General features: G+C 41.2%; 1 protein-coding gene across 1 annotated transcript in view; it reads right to left on the reverse strand.

Annotated features, from left to right (window-relative positions):
* The window catches only part of LOC126195236 (uncharacterized), a 233,811-nt gene that overhangs the window by 83,932 nt on the left and 131,889 nt on the right, over positions 1-17,990 (reverse strand). Inside the window, exon 5 of the mRNA XM_049933762.1 lies at positions 17,515-17,938. Within this exon, the coding sequence (XP_049789719.1) occupies positions 17,515-17,938 (424 nt within the window). The remainder of the gene's footprint in view (positions 1-17,514; positions 17,939-17,990) is intronic.

Genomic DNA, 17,990 nt, shown 5'->3' on the forward strand with positions numbered 1-17,990 from the left:
GACGACCGTGAGGCCCTACGACCAGGGACTGGTGGTTGTTTCAACCACTTGCGGGCGTCCACTTTTCCACTGGTCGGAACTTGCGAAGGGAGGTCCCCAAGGGATCCCTTCCTGGCGAGAGTAGCCGAAGAAGTCTTACGCTTCTCCGGCTGGGAAGGGGGAGCTGATGTTCCCGATGGTTGGGAGGGTGTTGCTCCTGAGGAAGATGGAGCAGGAGCAACAGGGTGTGAAGTGTCCCCCACAATCGATGAGGCTGTTGGATGCTGACCAATCATAGAACCAACCGTACGGGACGACACAGGAGATGGAAGAACCGTCATTGCAGCAGCAGCGTACGTTGACGTCATTGGCACAGGATGGAGCCTCTCATATTTCCGCCTAGCCTCGGGGTATGTCAGGCGGTCCAGGGTCTTATATTCCATTATCTTCCTTTCTTTCTGGAATATCCTACAGTCCGGCGAGCAGGGGGAATGGTGTTCTCCGCAGTTAACACAGATAGGAGGCGGGGCACATGGAGTATCGGGATGCGAAGGACGTCCACAATCCCGACACGTGACGCTGGAAGTACAGCGAGATGACATGTGCCCGAACTTACAGCATTTACAACACCGCATCGGAGGAGGAATATTTGGCTTCAGATCACAACGGTAAACCATCACTTTAACCTTTTCGGGTAAGACATCACCCTCAAAGGCCAAGATGAAGGCACCGGTGGCTACCTGATTATCCCGCGGACCCCGATGGACGCGCTGGACGAAGTGAACACCTCGTCGTTCTAGGTTGGCGCGTAGTTCATCGTCGGACTGCAGAAGAAGATCCCTGTGGAATATAATACCCTGGACCATGTTGAGACTCTTATGGGGCGTGATGCTAACAGAAACATCCCCCAACTTGTCACAAGCGAGCAACCTCCGTGACTGGCCAGAGGATGCTGTTTTGATGAGAACTGAACCAGAGCGCATTTTGGACAAGCCCTCCACCTCCCCGAACTTGTCCTCTAAATGCTCCACAAAAAACTGAGGCTTGGTTGGCATAAAAGATTCACCATCAACCCGCGTACAGACAAGGTACTGGGGTGAATAATCTCCACCGCTGTCTTTAGCCATGCGTTCCTCCCATGGAGTGGCCAGGGAGGGAAATGATCTCTGATCGTATTTCTTCCCGTTGAGGTTAGACCTCGATCGCTTAGAGACTGCTGGTGGAGGCCCACCAGCGAGAGATGACGTACCACGCTTCATTACGGGTCATCCGCCCTGATGCCACCCACTACGACCAGGTGCTCTCCGACCAGGTCTCTCCCCACGGGCACCACCTGGCAGGATGGCCTTTGCTGGGAGTCCCGATGCCCCAGAGGGATAGGCATCTACTCCTCGGCGTACGTGGGGAGGTAGCAGCTCAGGCATCAGCAGTGCGATCCCTGTGTAGTCAGGGGGCTACCACCAAGAGGGTACATGACAACCCCACCACAACAGACTGGCTACCGTGCTGGATGTCGGGTGTCGAATATCCGTATGTGTCAGGAGGGCAAAGATGGAAGTTCATAATGGAGGGCATGTATGCTGCCTGGAACACACAGCAGCTGATGTGGCTGGAAGCACGGTGTAAGGCCAACTCCATGTCAATATCGGTTGTGCCAGATCTTAGGGCAAGATGGATATATAATACACCACGTAAGGCGTCCTTCCCCAAATGGTACGCACTAACAGAAAATTTTGAAAGATAGGGGTCAAACCCCGTAGGGGACCATCACATTAAGGCCGAAACGTTTGAGACTCCTTTTAGTCACCTCTTACGACAGGCAGGAATACCGCGGGCCTATTCTAACCCCCGAACCCGCAGGGGGGCCCAGTGATCGTCAGTTTCAAGTGAGGCCCAGATTTGCTGGACAGAATCTGCAAAGTTCGATACATATTCAACAGTTTTCACTGCATCAATATTCCTCTGCTGCAGTTGATTAAAGAGAATGTCACAATGAGGCATGACTGTATTTAAAAAATTTAACCAGAAGAGGAACTCTTCGTCTTGCAGGAAACCCTTCAGTCCCATGGCCTTGTTTATTGTCTTGTAATCACTGGCATCATCATCAATAATTCTTTCTAGGCACTCAACAATTTCCTTTTGGTATTTGTACACAGTGATTACGCTCCGCGATTTAAAATTGCATCTGATGGACTGAGGGCAGGTAGAAATACGCTTCTTCACTACTTCGTCAAGAATGGCTGTACGGCTAGAAGACCGGGAGAAAAAGGTGGAAATTCCTTCCAAGTTTTTAAAGAAGATCCGCACTTGTTTATTGCCCGTCACACAACGTTCAACAATTAAATTTAACTGATGGGCGTAACAGTGAATAAAGTGAGCATTCCTGTACATTTCTCTAATTCTAGTTTGAACTCCACTTTTATGGCCACTCATAACAGGAGCACCGTCTTAACACTGAGCTATCAGTTTTTCAGGTGTTTCATGTACATTCATTTTCTCTAGCTCGCAGAGAACAGCTGCAGTTACATCGTCTGCTCTGTGACTTTTTGGGCGTACAAAGGAAATAAATCTTTCATTTATTTGTCCCAGTAGCTCATAGCGAATTATTAGGACCAATTGTGACAAATTTGCACAGTCAGTAGTTTCATCAACTTCTATTGCGAGAAAGTTTGCCTTCGACAGTTCACTCATGATGAGATTGAGGCATACTTCATAAATTGATTCCAGGAGTTCATTTTGAATTGTCTTCGATAGGCCTAAGAAAACACGGTTTTCTGATTTCTCAATGTGCTGCTTCAAGACGCAGTCCGGTTCTGCCATGAAACTGACTAATCCTCGAAAAATTCCTGGGTTTTTGGAATCTTCTGTTTCGTCGTGGCCCCTTATGGCATGCTCGAATTTGCCGCAAAATTTAATACTGTCTATCAGTTTACGCAGAATATACCGATTTTTTGATATATTTTCATTATATATCTTTATATAACGGCGGTAAGCACTGTCTAATTGGGACATAATGTCCACTTTCCCTAGCATTGAAAACTCAATGAAACCATTTAAATGTTTTTCGCTGAAATTATGTTTTTTCACCTTTGCGTGAAAATTCTGTAAGTCATTGATACCAGTTTCAGTCCAGGCACTATCAGTACTATTTGTAAGAAGGCAGGTGAAACAGAAAAATGCATTTTTCACTTCGCAACCACATAACCACTCAGCTGCATCGTACATTGCTCTATTAAAACTGCGTTTGTATCCTTGCCTAGATTTGCACTGTTTGTGTTCTTGATTGATCGTTAGATTGGGTCTACGTGCACCAAGTTCTTTCACTTTCATCCTGAGGCCATGTTCCAAGCTTTTACCTATTAAATTGCACACTGAATTCATATTGCGCTGGTTTCACACTCGCCGTATGTCGCCGATATTCACAAGGAAGTAAAACTCACTAAAATCTTGCAAAATACTCTCCGAAATAGAAACTTGCTAATATCACATGGTATCAACAAAAGCAGTCAGCATCAGCAAGCACGGAAAATAAAGTAACGGGACAAATTTCGCGCGCTTTGTCCTCTAATCACTTATGACTCTCGCTAGATGGCAGTACTGTTATGTTACTATAGTCTAGTGTACTCTGGTGGGATATTTGCAAACTTACTCTAAATGTGGATAAAATAGCCAATGGCAGAAACAAAACAACTATGTAAAACATTATCAAAACAATAATACTAAACGTCGATTAATGACGCATCGAGGCGTAGTAGAGATGTCTAGAGACAGAGATTGGATAGCGAAGCTTCGGCCACTCTACATTCCTTTATTACATAGATAGTGGAACGTGAAAAACGTGTGGTGGTTGGTATGACACACTTAGGCTGCAAGCTCTGAGCCTTCGGATCGCCCATAAAGAGCAGTACTATGTAGAAGCCACGCCCCCAAACCGCTACTACATGCAGCTTGCGGACTTTCCAAGGCGCAGCCTGAACACTACTGACCGTTCGGAAAACATCTATCGATACAAACAGTTCCAAAAACGTTGACCGTCGTTATTTTAATCGGAATAGGAAATATGCGAAATTCGTCCTGATAATTTAAATTATGTAATACGTTCTTGCGAAATTTACTTTAACATATATTTTGGGGCGGCTCCGCCTCAGAGCCTTTAATTACGAGCCGCGCCTGCCCTCTAGTATTACAAGTGATGCTAAAATATTCCTGTTTGTTGATGACACTAGCTTGGATGTAATAGATATTATGTGCAACATTGGCACTGTTTCAAATAGTGCAGTTCGTGATCTAAGTTTATTTTATCTATGCATTTATTTTACCTGGCAAGATTAGGGCCTTCAGGCCCTCTCTTACACCCAACCAGGCATACTCAGATTCAACAAATTTTAGTTTCTACAGAACATTAAAGACATATAACATGTTATACAGTATTAATGTTGAAGAAAAAAAAAGAGAGATTATAAAAGTAGTACAATGATAATTATAACAATCAAAAAAATAATTATAACAATCAAGAATAATAATAATAATAATAACAACAATAATAATAATAATAGTAATGATTATGTATATGAAAGTAAACATATTTTTCTTTTATGAATGTCAGTCCTATTGCTAGTTGCAGCTTGTGAGTTATTCTTATCAAGCAGAGACATAAGACGATAGAATGGGGTGAAAGAGATATAGAAGAGGTAGTAGGTTAGAGGAAGAGAAATAGAATGGTAAAATTCGAAGCTATGATGGAGAGGAGAAAGAAAGAGATGAGAGGGGCACAACAATGGTGGCTATACCGTCCCTAATATGTAAGTCTTGAGTTCCCACTTGAATGTTGAGCGGTTCTGGATAAGACGCAGATCACAGGGGAGCGCGTTCCATAGTCGTATGGCTGAGATGGAGAATGACACGGAGAAAGATTTTGTGTTATGTAAAGGTACAGCCAAGATGCTAGACGTATCCGATCTCGTATTACGGTTGTGGAATGATGATAGGTGTTTAATGTGAGAAGATAAGTATTGGGGGCACCAGTGGCTAAGAAATCGATGAAGTAAGCACATCGTGTGGAGATCGCGTGCCTTATGTGGGCGTATCCAACCTAGCTGGGAGTATGAAGGACTGATATGATCATACAACCGTATATTGCACACGTATCTAACGCAAGCATTCATCACTAGCTCGAGGCGTCTCGAATTTTCACTATTTGTGCCGTGTTGAACTACATCACAGTAGTAAAGATTAGGCAAGTTCATAGCCTGTAGAAAATTAAGGCAAGTTCATAGCCTGTAGAAAATTAAGTAGCGCTAAAACACAGTAAGACTCAGATTTTACAGTTTCTAACACACAATTCAACAGAACCTGATGTTTTAATTTCACAGAATGGGCGTAACATCAGTGAAACTGAACAGTTCAAACTTCTAGGTGTTCAGATAGGCAGCAAACTGCTCACATTCAAGGATATAGTTTAAAGAATTAATGCTTCCATTTTTACTATTTGAACAATATCTGGAGTAAGTGATGGTTCAACACAAAAAATGGTCTACTTTGCTTTTTTCATTCACTTGTGACATATGGTATTATATTTTGGGGTAACTCTTCCCATTCTCAAAGGATATTTTTAGCTCAGAAGCTGGCGGTCCATGCAATAATTGGTGTAAATTCACAAACCTGTTGTTGACTCCTGTTCACTAGTTTGGGTATTCTGACATTGACCCCTCAATACATATTTTCTTTACTGTCATTTCTTGTTAACAATATCAGCTTATTACCAATAATCAGCAGCTTTAACTAAGTTAATACTAGGCAGAAATCCAATCTGCATTTGGATTGCACATCCTTAACTCTTATGCAGAAAGATGTGCAGTATACTACTGCATCCATTTTCAATAAGCTACCACAAGAACTCAAAAATATTAGCAGCAGTCCATGTGCTTTCAAATCTAAGCTGAATAGTTTTCTCATGGGTCACTCCTCCTATTCTCCCAAGGGCTTCCTTGAAAAATTAAGCTGATTCCTGTTTATATTGTTGATTGCATTTACATAAACCTATGGCTTGTCTTTTTGTCTTATGCTGTAATTTCATGTACTGATGCGTTCTATGACCTTTGAGATTTGCTCCTCAATTTGATATTATGGAACTAAATGTGTAAAATAAAAAGATAAAAATAAGACATATTGTGAATGAGGAAACAAATGTACAGTAATAGCATTGTAGATTTTAATATTTTGCTGAAGTCCTGCACAAAAACAGTGTATAAACACAGTGAGATTAGGGCTGTCCACCTCTGGCTAACAGAATCACTTTCAGCTTTAGATTGGGACTGGATCAATGTAGCCACAGTAGCACAATAGATGTCGTCACTTAATGAAAATCAAGGAAAAGCAGAACGAGGAATTCAGCTGCATTTCACAAAAAATGGAGAAAGACATAAAACAACACAACATACCATTAAAAACAAGACGGTGAGAAACACTGGTATGGATGCAATGTAGGCACTTAAGAAGGCAGTGGATTATTTAAGTTCATTTTATTTTTATACAGTGGAGATCATTTTTACCATGTGGATGGTATCGTAAGGGGAGCTCATCAGCTCCTGTTATACCCAATCTGTTTTTGGTATCTACACACTACAGGTTAACATGCTCCAGTGCAGAAACATTCTGTTCCGAGGACCTTCATGCATCAGTCAGAAACCATAACAGATGCTGAAAATATGCCGAAAGAATTGAGCCAGTTATGGAAGGTATTAAAAAAAAAATGAGTACTGATAAATTACGCAAGGCTTTTCACCAACGACTTTTAAGTAGAAAATGCCAAGGAGGATGTGAAGCAGCTCATGTTTTTGTCATTCTGTGGCTCAATCATATGAAAGATTAGCCAGTTTCTAAAAAGGCATAAAATCAACGCAGTCTTCAGATCTCCAGCATAAGTTCACAAACTTGCGAGGCTCATGAAAGAAGAGGTGTGCCTCAAAGCACCAGCCACATTCAAAATACCATGTGGATGTGAACTATTTTGTGTCCGACAGACTGTTTACACAATTGAACTTGCCATATAGAACCTGATAAATCTGTAGTAGCAGAACATGGTCTAGGAAACAACAAACCGAATTTTATTCCATGAGACATCTATTATTAAATGCATAAATGATTTCTGGGTTAGTGTTATAAAAAAGTGACCGAAATAAAAATTTCAGATGATTATCTGAATAAAGATGATGGTCTGCAGCTAAGCACAGCTCAAGGCCCAGCTATAAGAAGGCAGGCAGTGATCTTGCAACAAAAACCTTACCTTATATGAGGCTCGACTGTGCACCAATGTTATCACGAGTGGTAGCACAGCTATTTAAGGATGGCAGCAGCAAATCAAATGATAGTCACCACAGGACAATGACCAAGGAGCACTTGGCCAAAGGCTCATGGATATTTAACCAATTGGATGCTTGAGAAAATTTTATCTAATGCTAATCCACTTCTGCCAACCATGGCGTTGTTACCAAACACACAAAATGTGTACCAGCCAATACTATCTTAATGTAATGAGATATTATCGGAAATAGCCACTTGGAGAATTAGACTTAATATGACATAAATACTCAGGAAAAATGAGTATCTGTAAATAATGACCTGGGATATCAAAAAGATGAATGACTACACAGTACCAAGTATCACCGTATCACAGAAAATACACAAGCAATTTGTACAAGAAATTTGTACAAGACAATAAACATACTCTGAACTGTGAGTTATGTTGGTTTCCAATGGTAGCATATGAAGGATTCTATTATATTGTTTTCATTGCAGTGTAATAATGTCATTAACTACAAAAATGAAATGGCTGTCACTTATTTTTCATTGTCCTATGTGAAATACTGCATTGTTGCTACTGCACTGATCAAAATCAGTCAATATTATTTTGAGAAAATAAGAAGAACTAATGATGTCATTAAAAATTTGTCCAGTTTTCAAGCACACACATTGAAAAATTCTCTCTCTCTCTCTCTCTCTCTCTCACACACACACACACACACACACACACACACACACACAAACACACACAAACACAAACACACACACACAAACAAACCCGAGTTATATTTTTCCATGACTTTGTATCCCCACACCCCCTGCAGTAAGGGAGAGTGATAGTTTGAAGACCCTACTGTCATTGGTAGACAGAAATTTTGTGATACTGAGGCATCCTACAGTCCAAGTTGAGCAACTGACAAAGCAGGATATGTGCGACGTGTATCCATCACAGGTAAGTGAGCACAATTGCTTAATGAATTCTGGCTCTATGCATATGATGAATCCATCCCATCAAGATGGCACAGATGATGTTTAATGTACTCATGACTGAATTTTAGGTGTGTTATTGTTACATCAAATTTTCATAGTACAGTTTGTACTGTGTATCAGTAAAATGCAGATCTCTGTGTGTTTTTACTTTAGTGATGTCCTCTGGCAGCATTACATATTTTCACTTGTTTTTTAATGCTACCTTGAACATGATTACAAAATCTGAGCAACGGACCTTATCATACTTGACTACCCCAAGCAACTGCTTCGTTCACTAACTTGTCAGCCATTTCATTCCTGTGAAGGTCACGATGGCCTTTTACCTGTACAAAAATAACTTCATTGTTCTTCCTATAGGTATTCCACACATTAAAATATCTTCTACACCAGGGAGTTGTTTGCATAAGCTCCTGCAGTTGAGACACAGGAAGATTCATTCACAATACAGGTTCATCACAATCTGGGTCACTGTCTCATGTCAGGCCTGTGGTATCTTGCAGTACATTGATGGCTATTTCGCATCCCTCTATTACTATATTAACATGTGCTGCCCATTTTGATGTATGATCTATGGTTAACCCCAGCTACTTTCTTAGCTTTATGACTGGGATCTTGTATGTTCCCAAGCTGGTACTTTCGTTTTGAGGAATTCTATGGCGAATATATGTAGACGATTTCCTGTTGGACAATGATATTGCTGGCTGTTTCTGTGTAGCCATGCAGGTAATTTCGTGGTATGAACACGTGTCTAGATTCCTCCTCTCAGTACAAATGTATAAATTTTAAGGACAACAATTATTGGCCGTAACTCCCTGTAAGTGAGTTGTATATATGTTAAACAACAGGAGTCACAATACGGCCCCCTTAATCAGGAAATCACTACAAGCCTTCAGGCCAACAGTTTCAAACCACTCCTGATCATTAAGTGTTGGTAGGACAGGAGGTCCTGTATACTGAAACATAAATTGATCAGGAACTCCACACGTAAGTAATTTACTTATTATTATCGGTATAGATACATTATGATGTATTTAGATGTAGGGATCATAGGCATCTGTGATTATATATACTGCTATTAAGTAGTAATTACTGCAGCAATGTCACTGCTTTTGCCACATTTCATATGACAAAGCAACACCGTTTCATTACAAGTGAAATTTCTCCCAACTACTCCCAAGCTTCGTTTTCAATATTTGATTTGTTTTTATGATAATATGTTGGAGATCTAGATAATTTTCCCATGTAGTTTTTGTTTTACAGCGTCTGAGGACTTCTTTTCATAACACACACAATGTTACCGGATTTGTATACATGTCACTTTCTGTTGTACCATGGTTTCTCACAGGCATATTTTATTATTGCTTTGAAAATGTCGCGATGATCTCATTTCATCACCATTTGTGCTGTAATATATTTGTGTCTACGTATCAGCTAAAGGCTCCTGAATCTGCCTTCCTGATCTCCCACTGGAGTTTGCAATATGGGAAGGGTCTGTAACTGATAATGACTGACGCAGAGCAAGTAGGAAGAATCTTCTCACTCACTCAGTCCTCTGGATCCAACCCTTTCAATCTTATTTTCTCCCCTCAGTTTTTGCTTATATTTATTTTTGTTTCATAGTCTCTGTTTTATTATGATTGCAAAATGGAAAATGTGCATGAGAATAATCTAAATAATTTGTAAATCTTTTAACACTACATTTAGAACTGGTATCTATGATTAAATTTACAGTGCTTCAGCTCAGGTGATTTCACAAAGAGCATTACTTTATCTTCTTCATCGCCATTATTTATTAAGTTTCATTAACTTTGTTTATAAGGATGTGTATTGTTGATATTATTACTACAGTTAACAACACAGGCACCATCAGTGATGGTTCTCTGAGTAAAGCTTGAAGACTGAACTTTGACACACACACACACACACACACACACACACACACACACACACACACAGTTACAGAATATCAGATAATAGTCTAATATAATGTTCGGAACAGGTTAAAGGGCAATGTCATCTTAGAGGTGTTGGAGTTCCTCACAGTGCCTGTTCCAGAGGGCAAAAGGCGCAGTCCAGGTCTTGCAGAACCTACGAATTGCATGAGGCAGTTCAGTGACGTAAGCTTCAAAGTTGTTGCTTCCCATAACGGTGGCCGAGAAGACGGGGAATTTATCGAGGAAACTACTGGGAAGGGATGGCAGACTCACCACATGATCCGCTGGTGTCACATCACAAATTGCAAATCCCAGAGTGTGACAAAGGTCCAAGACAAGCAGGTTCCGTGCACCCGGGGTGGCAACCGAGACGTTATGAGCCCTGATGGAGGTAGCCCCATACCGTACACATCTGTGGAAGATCCCAACGATGAAAAACACATCGTTGCTAAAATTTTAGAGACCAGGAGAAATGATGGAGGGAGTGTCTACCCCAGTGACTGCCAAATCTGTGTCAGTCTGGTAGGTGACCGGAAACTCGTCGAGCTGCACATCCAGCCCCATCCTCTTCATGCTCATCAGTCTGTATATAGTCCACTGAGATAAAAATGGAAGAGCAACACACTTCAGACTTATGTCCCATTTTGGCACATGCTGCATACTTTGCACGACAGAAGCGACAGTGCTGGAGGGGGTAATGAGGAAAGCACTGTGAGCAGGAGGGAGGGAATGTTGATGACAGCCAATAGGGAGCTCCTTATCCTGTTTTCAAAAGTGATGTTGGGCTGAGCAGCTGGTCAATGAAGACCGTGAAGCACACACCAAAACTGGGTCTCACAAGGCTGATGAGGAGCAGAGAGATTGTTCGTAGGCACTGGTGACAGGGAGGCACGAGTCCAGTCTAGGGGCCTAGAGTTTGAGGTGGTCACAATGGAGGGTTTTGCTGAGTGCGAACACCTTTTCGATTACCAGAAAGGAGGCACACAACTGGCAACACTGATCGTTACGAGAAAACCTACCTACACTCCCACAATAGGCCTCAAAGACGAGCAATCTGTTCACAGTAGGTTTCTACAGCTAGCTTCTGGCAACAAAAAATCTTATGACAGGCTGCAGCAACGTGGATCTGGATGCGTAAGTACTCAGTAAGGGTAGCCTTTGATGTGAAGCATTGGTGGGCCCGGGACTTCAGGAGTAAGCTCCTCAATGATTTGAAACATTAGCTTATAGAAAGGTGTGGCATTTGTCACCTCGTACATGCAGAAATGTTGTTTGAGCTGGGTGATGTAGCAGTACCAGAGCTGCACGTTCTGGTCATAGGGCGGGAAGGGCAGGGGCAACTGGCATGTACTGCACAATGGCAAGACAATCTGCTTCAACTGGCCTAAGACGAGCGAAGCGGACTGGGTAATGACTTCCAGCCATGCAACCAGCATCTCGTTAGTTTGCTACATCTGCTGGAGAAGGATGAGAACTGTGTGTGGGATGTCCTGGTTTTCTGCTCCATTTGGCATGGAAAACAGGACACCAAGCAAAAGCTTCCTGAAATGAGATGCATGTATCAGTCTTTTACCTCATCACCAATGAAAAATCTCCCAAAAATTTATTCACACAATTTGAAAGGACTTTGAACAAAACTGATTTGATGCCCGAATTGAAAAATGAAACAAAATTTTTCTGAATATTCAAAAAATGGTCAACTTCTACCTGAAGTGTCCAGATCCAAAGACCAAAGAGTGTCAGTTTCTAGCAGGAAATTCAATCACCACCTGGGAAAAAACAGGTCGAAGTCACTACCCCTGGCACGTTTCTGAGGTAAAGCGCATGTCTAGCACATGATATGAATCATTACTGAAAAATTCTCCAATGCTGAAACGATCATGCTGAGAAGGACCCATCCGAGAAACATGGAAGACAGAAGGAGCTGGCAGTGAGTGACAGACAGGGCACAAGCATGGCAGCGACTTTGGAGATGTACATCAGTCTTCAGCAGGTTGACGAACTGCCAGTTGCAGCCAAAGTGCATTCTCAAATGCTGACCGTGAGATGATTTTCTTATTGGCCGGTTCTCTTGTCGGTGGATGCATAACGTAGTCCAATCCGCGTGTGCCACTGGCAGGTGTGCACATCAATTGCTGGCTAGGTGTGGCTACTAATATCACCCTCTGACAGCTCACCAGCTGTTTTCTTGTGTTCTGAAGGTCAGCTGCTCGTAGTAAAGAGTCGCAGGAGTTTAAATGCAGTGGCTTGTGGATGGCTGCTGCCGGAGTTGTATGGAGGGTGCACCACAGCGATCCAACGTGCACATAGTATGGCAGTTCTAAAATGATGGCCTGTAAATCATCCTGTTCTATTCCACACTTACCTGAGAGACGTATCTGTGGTGTCCAACAATTTTCTCTAATGAATTGATTACAAGACTGCAACGAGTCTCATCAGTTGCCATAGGAAGGCATCCACTCTGAGCTCTGCCATACACGTTGAGTTTATCATCACCATTTCATTCATTACAAATATGGACAACCTGAAGTCAAACATTACTGATACAATCATCAGCATACACAGCTTTCATTCTTTTGTGGATTTCAATTTGAGGCATGTTTTCTATGGTTAGAAACTATTACAGCATACTATTTCTCATACACCAACATCATTATATTACACAGTGGTTTGTTACATGTTACAATTCAGAGTCCTCTAACAGCACAGGCTTGAAACTTGGGTCAGTGAAATGGGAAAATTGACTGAGTAATAACCATGACTTGTAATACTTCAACCAATATAGAGAACAGAACAAAAAATTCAGAGTCATTATTGTTCAGCTTGCCCTCATATGAGCAGTTTCTTTGAAGGTCACAGACACACGACACAAATGAAGTGAGCAACAGAGACTGAAATACTTTGGCACACTGCAATGAAGGTCAAGTCTTCTTCATGAACCACAGGATTACTATGTACTGTCCCAACTGCAGTGTCCCACTGTAGCACTTCACAGGCTAGTTTATGTCACTCATCAACCCTACACTTTCTTACTGTGAGGCTAAAAGAGAAACTTATACAAAGACTGGTGCAATTTGGAAATGTTGACCCATTCAGAACCAACCTTTCTATCTCCAGTTTGAATTATGCAAGTTGAAGGGCAGTTGCTGAAATTTAAGTCCATATCAGGGCTTTCCAGATTTATTTAATAATGTGATGGCAGATGAAATTTTATCAATTTCCTGTGTGCTCCTGCAACACAGTTCAGTACCTCCTTTTCCCCAAGATCTGTGACCTACTCTCTCTGACATCCCCAACTTACTCTTTATCAACCTTTGTCCTCAGTAGAGGAGGGAATTCCTCTCATTCTGGTGTCTGGCTTTCCTTTTTAATCTTCTTTTTTCTCTCTGATGAATGAACTATTAATCTCAAAATCTTGTAATGCATGACTCAATTTTATATGAGCCTACTGCAGTACTACCATTTCATCTACTAAAGGTAAGTACTTGCCAGCAACTCTGTGTCACAAATTATGAGTTTTTTCAACTGAATTGTTCTTTGATATGTGAGATCACAGAATTTTTATGGAATTAAATTATGGACTACTGCTAAAAACATTGAAAGTGCAAAGTTTTTGTAGCCTTGACCTCATATACAAGTAATGAAACACATTGGTGAAAATTTTATAAGGGGCGATCAAAAAGTTTCCCATACAGACCAGAATCAGTATACCAATCAGGTAAAATTGCTGTGATCTCTGACACACTTATCCCACAGAGGCACCAGGCTGAAGATATCCATTTGGTAAAACACAGTGTCCTGCTGCGTCAAGAAGTCCATAACTACCAGCTGCACATCCCTGTCTGACACGAACTGTCAACCCTTTGCCAAAAGAAAATGATCGCACAGGGAGAGTTCAGGGCAGGGGCTCTAGTGTCTCCCTCTTGAGTCAGCACAAATTCTGCATTACGACATTTGCAATATGTGGACGTGCATTATCATCAAGCAGCAGCATTCCACAATGGTGGCTTTTGACAGATGTGTGCCCCGTACAGAGTCTTCACTGTCCAAAGGATGTCAACTGCTGTTTCTCCTTCAGCAGCCAAGAAACGAACAACAGCACACTGATCCTGTTCGGATGCTTCTGGTAACAGCATTGCCAAAGTTCACACTTCTGCATTTACCACACGCACCTCGGAAAGATACGAATGCCACACTAACAACTTGCCTACATGTCAGTGCTTATACACAGAGGTGACAAAAGTCATGGGATATTTCCCAACATTGTTGGAAGTCCCCTGCAGAAAAACTGAGCCACGCTACCTTATACCCATCCATAGTTGCAAAACTTGCCAGTGCATGATTTTGTGCATGAAATGACCTGTTGATTACATCCCATAAACGTTCGATGGAATTAATGTCCGGTGATGTGGGTGGCCAAATCATTTGTTTGAATTTTCCAGAATGTTCTTCAAGCCAGTCATGAACAATCATGGCCCAGTGACAGGGTGAATTGTCATCCAGAACATGAAGTCCATGAATGGCTGCACATGGTCTCCAGTTAAATCAACATAGCCATTTCCAGTCAAAGATCAGTTCAGTTGAACCAGAGGATCTAGTTCATTCCATGTAAACATGGCCCACATCATTATGGAGCTACCACCAGCTTGCACAGTGCCTTGTTGACAACTTGGGTCTATGGCTTCATGGGGTCTGTACCACAATTAGACCCTACCATCAGCTCTTACCAACAGAAATCAGGACATATCTGACCAGGCCATTGTTTTCCAGTCACCTAAAAGTCCAACCGATATGGTCACCATCCAAGGAGATGTGCTGCAGGTGATGTCGTGCTATTAACAAAGGCACCCGAGTTGGTTGTCTGCTGTCATAGGCCATTAATGCCAAATTTTGTTGCTGACCTAATGGGTATGTTTGTCGTATGTCCCACATTGATTTCTGAAGTTATTTCACGCAGTGTTATTTGTCTGTTAGCACTGACAACTCTATGCAAATGGCACTGCTCTCGGTTGTCAAATGAAGATCATCGAAACTGCATTGTCCGTGATGAGAGGTAATATCTGAAATTTGGTATTCTTTGTACTCTCTTGACACTGTGAATCTTGGAATTCCTGTCACGCAACCATAATCACATTGGAAACCTTTCAAATGAATCACCTGAGTACAAATGGCAGTGCTGTCCTTTTATACCTCATGTATGCAATACTACTGCCATCTGTGTATGCACATATCCTATCCCACGACTTCTGTTACCTCAGTGTAGACCTGCATTGGAGTCGCATTATGCTGCATATACACTGCAGCAAATGGCAATTTTTTGATCAGCTCTTACATTATAATGTTTATGAGATTCAAAAAATCAATGAATCACTATTGTAATATGTAGAACATTTTATATGAGGGCAATATCATCTCAGTTATGTGACTGCATTTGTGATTTCCTGTCAGAGGTCATGATTCATAGTAATTGATGGAAAGGTTTTGAGTAAAACAGAAGTGATTTCTGGCATTCCTCAAGGTAGTGTTATAGGGCCTCTGCTGCTCCTTACCTTTATAAATGATTTAGGAGACAATAAATCTGAGCAGCCATCTTAGGTTCTTTGAAGATGATGCTGTCATTTATCATATAGTAATATCATAGGATGATCAAGACAAATTGCAAAACAATTTAGAAACGATATTTGTGTGGTCTGAAAATTGGCTATTGACCCTACATAACGAAAAGCACTCCTCCACATGAGTACTAAAAGGAATCCATTAAATTTGGGTTACACAATAAATCAGCCAAATCTGAAGGCCGTTAATTCAACTAAATACTTAAGAGTTACAATAACAAACAACCTGTAAAGAACAAAAAGAAAATGCTCTCAGGAAGGTAAACCGAAGACTGTATTTTATTGGCAGAACAGTCAGAGAATGTAACACATCTACTAAAGATCTATGCTATGCTTGTCTGTCCTCTTTTGGAGTACTGCTGTGCAGTCTGGGATCCTTACCAGATAGAGTTAACAGAGTACATCGGGAAAGTTCAGAGAAGAGCAGCATGTTTTGTATTATTGAGAAATACGGGAGAGAGTGCCACTGACATGACATAGGATTTTGAATGGACACCATTAAAACAAAGGCGTTTTTCATTGCAGTGGAATCTTCTCACGAAATCTGCAACACCAATTTTCTTCTCTGAATGCGAAAATATTTTGTTGACAGCAACCTTAATAGGGAGTAACAAACATAATCATAAAGGGAAATCAAGAGCCCACACGGAAATATACAGGTGTTTGTTTTTTTCCATGTGCTGTTCCAGACTGGAATAATATAGAATTATTGCGAAGGTGGATTGATAAACGGTGGATTGATAAACCCTCTGCTGCGCACTTAAGCATGATTTGCAGAGTATCCATACAAATGTAGATGAAACATTTGTTTCATGTTTTAGCACTTCTTTGAGGTATTCCCCTGGTGGCATGTGGTGGTCAGAGTTCACCTGCAGACACCTTTACATCTCAGCAAGTATAGGACACAGCTTGCAGCAATGTGTGGTCAGCTTCAGGAAAGTCTCAGAGTAGATAACATTGAGAGTCATCAATGAAGAAGTTATACAGTTATGGGTGTACAAACATTATTGTGAAATATATGCAGAATGATGGGGTGCAAAGGTGATCTCCACTTGGAATGTGTATCTGAAAATGACTGTGTAATACGAGTAAATGTTCATGGTCACATGGACTAGCTGATCATAATTTTGAGAGTATAAATGAAAGAATAATTAGCATAACACATGAAGATTCAAGACTATATCAACATTTTCATGGTTTTTCCAACAAGAACCTTCTTAGACGTTATGTTAATTATGTCACATACAAGGGTACGTGCATGAATAAATAAACTGGATGACAAATCAGGCTCTGGTCTTGTTCCAGGATTCAGATTTTTGTATAGGATCAGGTAAAATAAACAGTTACATTCCTGCAAACTCACACATACGGCCATTTTTCCCAAATACAATAATAATCACACTATTACCTTCATGTTACATATTTATTCAGTGAACAGAGTTCACGAAGCACTCTTCCATGTTGTGCTAAACACTCCCTAGGATAAATGAATCTGTAATGAGGATAATATTTTTGTTCCAAGATATAGTTGGTCACTACCATCACATATCTCAGCCCCAGTTAAGTTAGCATTTATTTAGTTTCAACAAGAGCTAATTACAAACTATGTACTCGTACATTACATAGGGTACATAATGCATGGCTATGAAACTTAAGAGATAGCAAAAATCCCAAATTTAATTAATTATTCTAACCTGAAATGGTTCGTCAATTTTCTGAACAACGTCCTTTGGATGGAAGCACTGCTGCTGATACCGAGAGCTGTGGTCATAAAAGTGCACCTGGCGGCTGGACGGGTAAGATAGCATGCTCCTCCGTGATTCTTTTGATCGCCACACAGGAACTGTTCTGGGTCGAGAGTAGTGTGAAGCAGTCTCAGAACTTGTCAACTGTTCACTAATCATAGGTTGAAGCACAGATTTCTGTTCGGTGCTAGATATCTTCGACATATCTGATTTCGGGTCATTGGTCTCGCTATTCACAACTTCAGGTTGTTGATCTCGTACTGGTCCCTTGCTGTCAGTACCCAAAGATGATGTAGGATTTTGAGAAGATGACAACTGATCACGGGACATGAAGTACTTATCTGATCCTTTATCCTGGCTATCTGGTGTCTCCCTGGGAATGGATGTCACATTTTGAAAGAGGACAAAAACAGATAATTTTTTTA

This window comes from Schistocerca nitens, chromosome 7, assembly GCF_023898315.1.
Source record: "Schistocerca nitens isolate TAMUIC-IGC-003100 chromosome 7, iqSchNite1.1, whole genome shotgun sequence".
Lineage (NCBI taxonomy): Eukaryota > Metazoa > Arthropoda > Insecta > Orthoptera > Acrididae > Schistocerca > Schistocerca nitens.